The sequence below is a fragment of the Saccopteryx bilineata genome, chromosome 6 (genome assembly GCF_036850765.1).
Source record: "Saccopteryx bilineata isolate mSacBil1 chromosome 6, mSacBil1_pri_phased_curated, whole genome shotgun sequence".
NCBI classification, from domain to species: domain Eukaryota; kingdom Metazoa; phylum Chordata; class Mammalia; order Chiroptera; family Emballonuridae; genus Saccopteryx; species Saccopteryx bilineata.
In genome coordinates this window covers 23,752,998-23,766,000 of record NC_089495.1, presented here as the reverse complement: position 1 = coordinate 23,766,000, position 13,003 = coordinate 23,752,998, and the positions used below count along the sequence as shown (strand labels likewise).

At 38.4% G+C, this 13,003-nt stretch overlaps 1 protein-coding gene across 5 annotated transcripts in view; it reads right to left on the bottom strand.

Annotated features, from left to right (window-relative positions):
- The window catches only part of WRN (WRN RecQ like helicase), a 141,750-nt gene that overhangs the window by 96,741 nt on the left and 32,006 nt on the right, over positions 1-13,003 (bottom strand). For all 5 annotated transcript variants that reach the window (XM_066235107.1, XM_066235108.1, XM_066235109.1 and 2 more), the window contains exons 9-10: positions 4,408-4,828; positions 837-917 (exon numbers count right to left, since the gene is read on the bottom strand). In XM_066235107.1, coding sequence (XP_066091204.1) covers positions 837-917; positions 4,408-4,828 — 502 coding nt within the window. The remainder of the gene's footprint in view (positions 1-836; positions 918-4,407; positions 4,829-13,003) is intronic.

Genomic DNA, 13,003 nt, shown 5'->3' with positions numbered 1-13,003 from the left:
GGATAAAGCGTCGACCTGGAAATGCTGAGGTCGCCGGTTCGAAACCTTGGGCTTGCCTGGTCAAGGCACATATGGGAGTTGATGCTTCCTGCTCCTCCCCCCTTCTCTCTCTCTCTCTTTCTCTCTCCTCTCCCTCTCTCTCCTTTCTATAAATGAATAAATAAAATAAAATAAAAAATAAAAAAAAATAAAAAAAATAAAAAAAAGTAGGCCAAATTGTGAACTTCTGTACTTTCATTTTCACTTAATTTGGCTAAATTTAGACTTTTATTCTCATTGTCTATCCTTGATTCACAAGACCTAACAAAGAAACTGGAGATTGGGTAAAGGGGTAGAAAATAAATAAATTATAAAATAATAATTTCATTTTGATAACAGGAAAACTGAACTATTTAAAACATTAGAAAACTATACATAACAAATGTAAAATATTCAAAGGAAATAGAAACAAAGAAAGAAAAAAGAATACTAAATGTATAAAAATAGAACTTCCTAATTTTGAAAAAAAAATAGAACTTCCAAATAAAAGGGAATACACACATTAATGGGAATAAAAGGAAACTTATTTCAATACTGGAGAGCTGAATCACAGGAAGAGATTAAAAGAAAGTGATCTAAAGGAAAACATATTAGTATGTTTTCTAGTTTGTAAAAATTACTAGACTATTACTAAAAGATTATTCAGAGATCATATAAAGAACTGTAAATTGGAAAACAAAATCTAAGGTTACATAATTGATAGCAATCTCATACCAATTTAGAATTAGGTGACATTTTGCTTAATTAAATGTCCTTTGGAAAGACCTAAAGGTAATCTACCAAAATTCTAAACATACCTTAAGCATCTCCATTTCTAAATCTTCATCACTTTCAATTATATAAGATGTATCTTCTTCATTGTCCTTGAAAGATAAATCCTTGAAAAAAAAAAGGATTTCAAACATTAATTTCCAGTATAATTAACTCCATACACTCTTTCTACAAAATAAAGTTCTCTAATAGATAAATTTATAGTACATATTTATATGTTTATATGATAGAAAGAAAGGAAAGAGGTAAGGAGGAAGAAAGAAGAAGTAAACATAGAAGCACAGTAAGACACAAAGAAACAAACAAAAAGGAAATGAAAGAAATATAATTGGAAAGGTAAAAAAAGGTAGACAAACAGACTTGAAATAAAGCCCACACTCTAAATAAGAATATACAGTGACAAGTTCAACTATCATTAAACAATATCAAACTGGGTTTCCCAAACTTTTTGAGTACAAGAACCTCTCTGCAAGACTGAAAAATTCTGTACAAAGCCAGGAACAATAGTTGTTCTTAAAAAGATACAAAAAGATACTATGATTATAAAAATACCTTTAAATAAATCGGTATTTACAAATAGCACCTACATATATTTGAAAAATAGTGTCAGATAAGTTATTTCTTTAGCTGTTGCTGATGTTTAGATACGAGGAACCTTGACAGACATTTGGAATCCCCAGGAAACAGGTGTCCAGCAGCATGGGAACCTGCACAGAAGAAACCCAAAGAAGAAACACAGAAGACCGTCTGAAGAGGTCTCATTTTTAAATTCTAAGTAGGACGAGAACATATAGACTAAATTAACCTGGAAATATAAATATTAAGATTAAACAAAATATTTCAAAATAAGTTCTATATAAAGAGAAAAAGATTTTACTTCTTTTTTTAACTTTTTAAAGATTTTATTTCTTAATTTTAGAGACAGTAAGGAGAGAGAAACAAAAGAGTAGGAACAGGAAGCATCAACTCATCGTTGCTTCTCATATGTGCCTTGAACAGGCAAGCCTGGGGTTTTGAACCAGCGACCTCAGCATTCCAGGCTGACATTTTATCCACTGCGCCACCACAGGTCAGGCAAAACTTCTACTTTTTAAATGGGGTTTTTCATGGATAATAAAAAATGCTAATAATTATTACACAATAAAACATGGCAATAATTAGGGGAAATGATGTCACTCAGATCATGAAATCCTGATCATATTTCTTTTTTTTTAATTTTTTTTTTTTTTGTATTTTTCTGAAGCTGGAAACGGGGAGAGACAGTCAGACTCCCACATGCGCCCAACCGGAATCCACCTGGCACGCCCACCAGGGGCTACGCTCTGCCCACCAGGGGGTGATGCTCTGCCCCTCCGGGGCGTCGCTCTGCCCCGACCAGAGCCACTACAGCGCCTGGGGCAGAGGCCAAGGAGCCATCCCCAGCCCCCGGGCCATCCTTGCTCCAACGGAGCCTTGGCTGCAGGAGGGGAAGAGAGAGACAGAGAGGAAGGAGGGGGTGGGGGTGGAGAAGCAAATGGGCGCTTCCCCTATGTGCCCTGGCCGGAAATCGAACCCAGGTCCCCCGCACGCCAGGCCGACGCTCTACCACTGAGTCAACCGGCCAGGGCCTCATAATATAAAATTTCTAAAAATTTAAAAAGTAATATAGATGTAAGCAAAAGATATTTCCTAAAAAGGGAATCTGTTTTATAAACCCCTGGTATGAGAATAATTTGAAAACCATTTAAAAATAAAATGCATTTACACATTGACAGAAGTAATTACTAATATGGTAACCAAAATATAAAGAATTCTTCAAATACTGAAGAAAACTGAGGGGAAAATAAATCCATTAAATGATTTTTAAATCTACTTTTTAAAAGTTTAAAACAATTATTGTAAAAAAAATGTATAAAATACAAAATGTGGGCATCATTGGTAATTTTTTTAACTATTAAAAAAATAAATGAGATAAAACTATAAGGCTATATAATGTCTCTTTTTATTATCTGTCTTTACAATAAAAGAAACACTGATTTCTCTAATACAAATTCACTACTTCAAAAAAATTATGCTTAACTTAGCCAGGAGAAAAACAAAATCTCACAAATTAAACTAATCTAATCAGAAATCTAAACATGAAGTTGAGAGAGAATATATTTATAGAATGTTTAACAATATTAAGAAATTAATTACTGACTGTTGGGCAAATGAGTTTGTAAAATTTGTATTTTTTGAGTTTGCTCACTTTTATTCTTACAAAATGCAGCTGGGCAGCATTAGGTATATGTGGTCTGCAAATTACCTTCCTGCTTAGGAAGGGCCATTGTTTTGCTAATGATTGCTGGAGGAGAGGTTTTGATGCCAGAAAGTTTAGAAAAGAGAGAGAAAAAGGAGAAAGAAGCCATGTTTGCAGAGTGCTGAAGAAGCAGCCAGTTTTGCAGAGAGAGAGAAGGTGTGCAGATGAGGAACCAGAGCTGAGGGGCTTTGTGAGCTCCACTGAGGCTGGTGAGGCCTTTGATTCTAGAAGGAACCGGAGAAGATTCTTCTGGTTGTGGAACCGGAGAATGTGCGGGGCTTTGTGAGCTCTGAGTGAAAGGGAAGTGTTTTCCTTGTGTGTTTGCTCATCGGCCGGTGTGAGACTTTAATAAAGGAATGGCCCATCATTTTTTGGCTCCACTGTTTCTTTTCTATCAGTCCAAATTCATAATAACCTGCACATGCATGGCCACAGTGGTGGCAGCCGCAGGCCATACACTGACTCTCTAGAGCAGTGGTCCCCAACCCCAGGGCCGCGGACCAGTACCGGTCTGTGGGCCATTTGGTACCAGTCCGCAGAGCAAGAATAAATAACTTACATTATTTCCGTTTTATTTGTATTTAAGTCTGAACAATGTTTTATTTTTTTTAAATGACCAGATTCCCTCTGTTACATCCGTCTAAGACTCACTCTTGACGCTTGTCTCGGTCACGTGATACATTTATCCGTCCCACCCTAAAGGCTGGTCCATGAAAATATTTTCTGACATTAAACCGGTCTGTGGCCCAAAAAAGGTTGGAGACCACTGCTCTAGATAACAGTAAAGGTTAGTTAATGTCAAGCAAAAACATCAGTTTATTAGAAATCCTCCTCTCACAATAGCAAGTAAACAAAATCTGTATGAGGAAACAGACTAATCCCCAAACTCAAGTTTGGAAGAGTAAACACTAGTAGATATGTAGAAAATCCAAAAAAAGCAGAGATAGCTATTAGCTAAAAGGCAGGAGAAATGCTAAAACAGCAAATTATAATAAATGTGTATTGACACGACGAAATCTTTCCAGTATAAAACTAAATATAAGATGCTGCTTATTATACTAAGTCAGGTGTAGCAAAACATGGCTCACAAGCCAAGTCCAGGCCACCTTTTGATTTTGTAAATGAGTTGTACTGAAACACAAAGCAGCTCATCTGCCTACATTTGTCTGTAGCTGCTTTCACATTAAACTGGCAGAACTGAGGAGTTACAACAGAGACGGTGTGATCTGCAAAGCCTAAAATATTTATTATTGCCCCTTTACATGAAAAATTAGCCAACCCTACAGGTCAATAAAAATTGTTTTCTCTTTACTCAGTACCTCAGAAGATTTGCGAGTCACATCACCAAGATACTTCTCCTGAGCCTGCTGTTCCAAAGCCTGGAGTTCCCATTCGGTGATACCTAACGACATCAGATAACTCCTGTCCGTGTTCTCTTTCGGCCGATTGCCTTCGGGTCCGTCTTCAAGTCCACCTTCTTGTTTCACTTCGTTTCCAAGCACATGTTCTCCACAGCGCGTCGCTGAATTCTCAAGTGCTGCGCCCCCCAGCTCGGCTTCCCCTTGAGTACAAGCTCTCTCTTCCCTGGTCTGCTCCTGTTGGACTCCCCCAGCAGCTGGATCTTCCAGCGGCGGTGAGCGCCAGTTAATACCGGGCCTCACTTCAGTCTCAGCGGAACCAAACAGCACCTTCCTCAGGGAATGCAGACTTTCTGAAATATCCTTCAACAGTACAAAAACCCTAAAAAATATTTTAGAAAAGTTAATTCAAATTTAATTAATTTAATTTAATTTAATTCAGATTCCCTCTGAATCCCAAGTTTTAATGTTTTTTTTGGGTTTTGAGGGGGGTTTTTTGTGTTTTTCCAAAGCTGGAAACCAGGAGAGACAGTCAGACAGACTCCCGCATGCGCCCAACCGGGATCCACCCGGCACGCCCACCAGGGGCGATGCTCTGCCCCTCCGGGGCGTTGCTCTGCCCGACCAGAGCCACTCTAGCGCCTGGGGCAGAGGCCAAGGAGCCATCCCCAGCACCCAGGCCATCTTTGCTCCAATGGAGCCTTGGCTGCGGGAGGGGAAGAGAGAGACAGAGAGGAAGGAGGGGAGGGGGTGGAGAAACAAATGGGCGCTTCTCCTGTGTGCCCTGGCCGGGAATCGAACCCGGGTCCCCCGCACGCCAGGCCGAAGCTCTACCACTGATCCAACCGGCCAGGGCCAGTTTTAATGTTTTTGAATAGAAACTTTCTAAACTGACCTTCACTTCCAGGACGCAGTGTTTTGTTTGTTTTTATTTTTCAATTACACATTGGATTAAAGTTGCTCTTTATTTCCTAATGGCCATTAATACAGCAATGCACCTCTGCACTCAACAGTTGACTTGTATGCTTATTAACTGCAGCAGTGTTTGGTCCCATACTAAATGTTTATCCTTTTTATACTAATTAATCTAACTAAATATAAGTCGAATTAATGATACAGGACCACTAATAAAAAAAAACCACTATTTCATTGAATTCCAAGTTGAACATGTAGACTTAGCAGTCTACATGTACTTTTCTTAAAAAGTACTGTTTGATAAACTATAGTTCAAAAAACTATAAAAGTCTGGAAGGAAAAAGAAAATCTTAGGACTCTACATTAAGATTGCTTCAAATGTCTTAAGTTTTCACTCCATTTTAAAAAACTGAAACTGGGCCTTGGCCAGTTGGCTCAGTGGTAGAGCGTCGGACTGGCGTGCAGAAGTCCCGGGTTCACTACCCGGCCAGCGCACACAGGAGAAGCGCCCATCTGCTTCTCCACCCCTCCCCCTCTCCTTCCTCTCTGTCTCTCGCTTTCCCTCCCGCAGCCAAGGCTCCATTGGAGCAAAGTTGGCCCGGGCGCTGAGGATGGCTCCATGGCCTCTGCCTCAGGCGCTAGAATGGGTCTGATTGCGGCAGAGCAATGCCCCAAGATGGGCAGAGCATCACCCCCTGGTGGGCATGCTGGGTGGATCCCGGTCGGGCGCATGTGGGAGTCTGTCTGACTGCCTCCCCGTTTCCAACTTCGGAAAAATACAACAAAAAAAAAAACACCTGAAACTGGAAATTGTATATGATACATATGGGTATCTTTAAACAAGAAACACTCTGCAGAACTCCAAACATCAGGCCTATATTTAATGAAAAAGCCATGATGTATATAAAAAAATAGAAACATATACACATTAATATATGAAGCTAAAAGGAAATATTTATAATCCCATGTTTTACCTTTTTTCAATTTACTGATCAAACTAGTCCCACCAGCAACACCTAAGAGTGTTTATGCTAGAATTTGAAAATGATATTTTGCATCATCAAAAATCTCAATACTAGACACAAATTCTGTAAAACAGAAAAAACTTCCCCTCAGTGGGCAACCAGAAGAAGAAAATATGAAGAAAATGTATAGAATAAATATGAACTGAATTTCTTATCACCTTAAATATAGTTACTAATATAACATTTTAACTAAGTGACTTTAAATGGCTACATTGGCTACATTATAACCAAACCTGTTTGACTGAACAAGAAAACAACTGCTAGAGTGGAACATGAGGCACACTATCTTATATACTGGTTACAGGGCTTATTATAGCAATTTAAGTTACTTCATAAAAGTAGCAATTAAAGGAAAAATAGGGAATGTGTTGAACAAAAACATGTTTTACTATTTAACTAATGCTTTTGTTTAGCTCTTCTAATTTTTCTGTAATATAATCAATATTTAAAATCTGACATGACTTTTAATTTTATTAAATTTATTGGGGTGACACTGGTTAATTAGATTACATAAATTTTGAGTACAATTCTATAATACATCCTCTATCTGCTGCATTGTGTGTTCACCACTCAAAGCCATATCTCCTTTTGACATCATATATTTGAACCCTTTATCCTCCCCTCCCCCTCCCTCTTCTTCCCCTCTGGAAACTACCATACTGTTGTCTGTGTCTATAAATTTGTTTTTTTGTTTTGTTTGTTCATCTGTTGCTTTGTTTTATATCCCACATATGAGTGAAACCATATGGGCATAGTGACAGTAATCAAAACAGCATGGTATTGGCAGAAAAACAAATACACAGACCAATGGAACAGAATTTGTAGTCCAGAAATAAACCCATATATATAATGGCAAATAATTTTCAACAAAGGAGCCAAAAATATACAAGAAAAAAAGAAAGCTTCTTCAATAAATGGTGCTGGGGAAACTGGAAAACCACATGCAAAAGAATGAAACTAAACTGCTGTCACCATACAGAAAAATGAACTCAAAATAGATAAAAGACCTAAATAAGAGACGTGAAACAACAGAATACATAGAAGAAAACATAGGCACTAAACTCATGGACCTGATGTTAGAGAAGTTTTTTTGTTTTTGTTTTTGTTTTGTGTTTTTACAGAGACAGAGAGCGAGCCAGAGAGAGGGATAGGTAGGAACAGACAGACAGGAACGGAGAGAGATGAGAAGCATCAACCATCAGTTTTTTTGTTGCAACACCTTAGTTGTTCATTGATTGCTTTCTCATATGTGCCTTGACCATGGGGCTACAGCAGACCGAGTAACTCCTTGCTCAAGCCAGCGACCTTGGGTCCAAGCTGGTGAGCTTTGCTCAAACCAGATGAGCCCGCGCTCAAGCTGGCGACCTCGGGGTCTCGAACCTGGGTCCTCCACATCCCAGTCCGATGATGCTCTATCCACTGCGCCACCACCTGGTCAGGCTGTTAGAGAAGATTTTATAAATTTGACCCCAAAGACAAGGGGAATAAAAGTAAAAATAAATGAATGGGCCTATATAAAACCAAAAAGCTTCTACACCGAAAAAGAAAATCAACAAAACAAATAGGCAACCTGACAAATGGGAGATATTTGCAAACAATACCTCAGTAAAGGGACTAGTATAGAAGATATATAAAGAACTCACACAACCAACAATAAAAAAAACATAAATGGGTAGAGGACTTGAATAAACACTACTCCCAAGAGACTTACAAATGGCCAACAGGTATGAAACATGCTCAACTTCACTAGTGATAGGGAAATGCAGATCAAAACTACAACAAGATACCACCTCACACATGTTGGAATGGCTGCAATCAATAAGACAAGAGATAACAAGTGCTGGAAAGGTTGTGGAGAAAAGGAACTGCTAGTGGGAATGTAAATTGGGACAGCCTCTATGAAAAACTGTATGAAGGACCCTCAAAAAATGAATAAAGCTACCATCATAGATAGCCACTTCTGGGTATCTACCTGAAAATTTTGAAAACATTTACTCATAAAGAGATATGTACCCCTATATTCACTGTAGCATTATTAAGTGTCCAAGACATGGAAACAACCTAAATGTCCTTCCATGGATGATTAGATAAAAAAGATCTGGTACATATACACAATGGAATATGACTCAGCCATAAGATAAGATGAAATACTATCTTTTGCAACAACATGAATACATATAGAGAATATCATACTAAGTAAAATAAGTCAGATTGACTTGACTTTGAAAGTTTTACATTAATAATTCAAATAAAGATTTGATCATTATGGGTATAAACTACCAAAAATCCAGAGCTTTTTCATTAGTTATTTCCACACTGAAAACACCACCATTATTAATAGGCACTCCAAGTTGGGCTCAAGCCTAAATTGATAAAGTCCACATCAAAAATCCAAAAGCAAAATTAAATTCTAATAAATTTTAAAACCTAAAAACTGACTAATTCTAACACTCTAAAACTCTTCAAATCTTATAAAGAACATTTAGGATTATATACAGCAGTGGTCCCCAACCCCCAGGCCGCAGACCAGTACCAGTCCGTGGGCCATTTGGTACCAGTCCGCAGAGAAAGAATAAATAACTTACATTATTTCCGTTTTATTTAAACTTAAGTCTGAACGATGTTTTATTTTTAAAAAATGACCAGATTCCCTCTGTTACATCCGTCTAAGACTCACTCTTGATGCTTGTCTCGGTCACGTGATATGTTGCCGCTAAAATTAAACCCATAAACTAGCAAAATGAGTGAAAAACAAAATGCCATCGAAAGTTTTTTTGCAAAGTGGAAAAGGGCCAGTGCGGAGACAGAAGAAGAACCTATGACCTCAAAGAAAAAGAAGGCTTCATTTAACAGACAATACCAGTAGTCCTACTTGAAGTATGGATTTATCGCAACTAGTGATTCTCACGCCCCAAGGCTGCTCTGCATAATATGTGGCAACCGGCTAAGTAATGAGGCAATGAAGCCTTCAAAACTGCTTCAGCACTTAGAGACCAACCACCTACTTTAAAAGACAAGCCTGGTGAGTATTTCGAAAGAAAAAAGCATGAACAAGAAGGACAGAAACAATTACTGGTAGCCAATACATCAATAAATGCGAGTGCACTGAGAGCATCATACTTGGTGGCTAATCATATTGCTAAGGCTAAGAAGCCATTCACCATTGGTGAAGAATTGATCCTTCCAGCCACTAGAGACATTTGTCGTGAACTTCTAGGAGAGGCTGCGGTTAAAAAGATAGCACAGATGCCTCTTTTGGCTACCACCGTCACACGGCGCATTGAGGAAATAGCAGAGGACATTGAATCACAATTGTTGGAAAGGATTAATAAATCACTGTGGTATGCTCTCCAGGTTGATGCATCTACAGATATTGACAACAAGGCAATGCAACTTGTTTACGTGCGTTATCTTTACCAAGAGGATGTGCATGAGGATATGTTATGTGCATTATCATTGCCAACCATAACCACAGCCGCAGAACTATTTAAATTGCTGGATGACTATATATCAGGAAAACTGAAATGGTCTTTTTGTGTCGGCATATGCACAGATGGAGCTGCTGCCATGACCGGAAGGATGTCTGGTTTAACTACTCGGATTAAGGAGGTTGCACCTGAATGCGAGTCTACACATTGTGTCATTCACAGGGAAATGCTGGCTAGCCGAAATATACCACCGGAACTTAACAGAGTATTGAATGATGTCGTTAGTTATTAACCACATCAAAGCACACGTCCTTCACTCGCGCCTGTTCGAGCAGCTTTGTGAGGAAATGAACGCGGAGCACAGACACTTTCTCCTATACACAGAAATAAGATGGTTATCCCGAGGGAGGTCCCTGGCCAGAGTGTTTGAATTACGAGAGCCGCTGCAGAGATTTCTCTCAGAAAAAAAGTCACCGCTAGCAGCACATTTCAGTGACAAGGAATGGGTTGCAAAACTCAGTTACTTGTGCGACATATTTAACCTCCTCAATGAACTCAATTGGTCACTTCAGGGGAAAATGACAACTGTCTTCAAGTTGGCAGATAAAGTAGCTGCATTTAAAGCCAAACTGGATTTGTGAGAATGACGTGTGAACAGGGGTACATTTGACATGTTTCAAACATTCGCGGGAATTTTGGAAGAGACTGAGCCAAAGCCTCATTGTCCCAGCTAGTGCACGATCACCTGTATTTGCTTTTAAAAGAGGTTGAACGCTACTTCCCAACCACAAAAGACCCACGAATTGCCAAGGAATGGATCCGCGATCCATTTGTCAACAAACCAGGTAAATCCAGCGTGTCTATGCAAGAAAAGGATCAACTACTGGAAATCGCAAATGATGGCGGCCTTAAAAATATGTTCAAGACTACAACTCTGCCTGTGTTCTGGATTAAAGTCATGGCAGAATACCCCGAGATCGCCACAAAAGCACTGAAAACCCTGTTGCCATTTCCGACATCCTATTTGTGTGAAGCGGGATTTTCTGCAGTTACAGTAACCAAAACAAAATTAAGGAATAGACTGGACATAAGCAACACACTTCGGGTGTCATTGTCTCCCATTAACCCTAGATGGGACCGTCTCGTTGCAGAGAAACAAGCTCAGGGCTCCCACTGATTTAGCGCTATGGTTGTTGAGAGATAGGCTACTATCTCTCATTCTATATAAACATTATAATAAATAACCCTTAACTTACAGTATTTATAACAATGGTGAGTTGTATTTTTCATGCACTTTATATTTGTTTTTGTGTTGTATCTTATTTTTAAGGCATATTTAAAACGTTACCATAGCGACTGGAAAGTGTTTGGAGGCAGAGAGGATGTTACTCATGTTATGTTGTTGGTGCGATGTTAAGAGGATGCTTCTAATAAAGTTGCATACAAGTAACAGTGGATTCATGTTTACTTTTATTGTCGTAGGTTCATGATTGGTAGCAAGCCTGAACCTATCACATTACATATTGATGTCAGACATGAAACGTTGTCAGAATAACAAATTTAAATACAGCCTGAATAATGAGGAAATGCTCGTTCCTCCTTTAACTTAGCCCAATAAATATCATAAGTTCGACAATTATATTTAAAAATACCACAGTTTTTACGCCAGTCGCATAATTTTATTTTGTGCATTTATCCGTCCCACCCTAAAGGCCGGTCCGTGAAAATATTTTCTGACGTTAAACTGGTCCGTGGCCCAAAAAAAGTTGGGACCACTGATATACAGTGACACAGAGATTGACAAAATGTAAGGGCTCATTTATCCTGTGCTAACATCAGAGAAGAACACACTTCCTGTAAGATAGCTATTTACTATAAATAACATCAAAAGCTGCCTGCCTTCTTCAATAATGCATAGTGTGCTTTTGCTTTCTTAGGACTGTTATTATGTATATTAGTAGCCTGCAGACAACTTCAGCACCCAGCAGAATGTCAAGTACAGGGGAGCAATACAAAAGATAAGCACTGAATTTAAATCAATGACCAAGTAGTACTACCGTACAATCCAATACCTTCCCAGGTCCACTGAAGCATAAAGCTGTTCCCTTCGCTAACAAACCTCAAACTGTTCTATTTTAAAAGTTCTTACATTTTTATAGTTTTATCCTACTTCAGAGATAGCCAACTATAACTTCCAGCTGTGGTCATGTGGGTATCATTCCTAATCCTTAGCTGGTTTTCAATTTAACTGGGTATCCAAGTTTATTAAACTGTATCTATAAACAAAAACCAAATACGCTCTGACTGTGGCCTCATGCACTCCACTGGAAATACAGTGAAGTGAGCCTGAATTCATGTTTATGGCATGTACTCTGGCTGTTCAAAGGCTTTTTTTGTTCTTCTGGTTCTGAGGTATGATCCAGATAAATTAGGTTTTACTGTAGACTTGTTACAAAGAACCTGAAAAATTAGAGATTTAACTAGTTCCTGTTCTGACGATAAAACTTTATAAGATCTATCTTTACTAAAAATGAATCTAGTGTTTGCCATTCTCAAGTTTTAAGGAACCCCATTTAGTTTTGGCATTATAAAGCAAAAGCAAAACATTAATAGATATTTTAATTGCTAGAATAAAAATCTGAAATACTAGAATAAAAATCTGAAATGGTGCTTTTTCTTCTTTCATGGAGGAAAAGTGTAAAAATGAGTAAGAAATGGCTTTGTTCATACCTTTCCCCATTTGAGCGGTACATCTTTCAGAAATTCTTTCTCAGTTACATAAAAACTACCAAAACAAACTGTTAGGGGGAAAATGACTTTGAAAAAAGAGCTTAATTTCTATAACATATTTTTAAATCTCTCAATCAAAATATATCACAAATCTCATTCGACAAAGCATATATTAACACTCATTTTGTCAGAGTCAGAATTCTGTTTTAACTAACTGCCTTTCACATATACACTATGGAATACTACTCAGCCATAAGAAATGATGACATAAGATCATTTACAGCAAAATGGTGGGATCTTGATAACATTATACGAAGTGAAATAAGTAAATCAGAAAAAAACAGGAACTGCATTATTCCATATGTAGGTGGGACATAAAAGTGAAACTAAGAGACATTGATAAGAGTGTGGTGGTTACGGGGGGGAGGGGGGAAAGGGGGAGGGAAAGGGGGAGGGGGA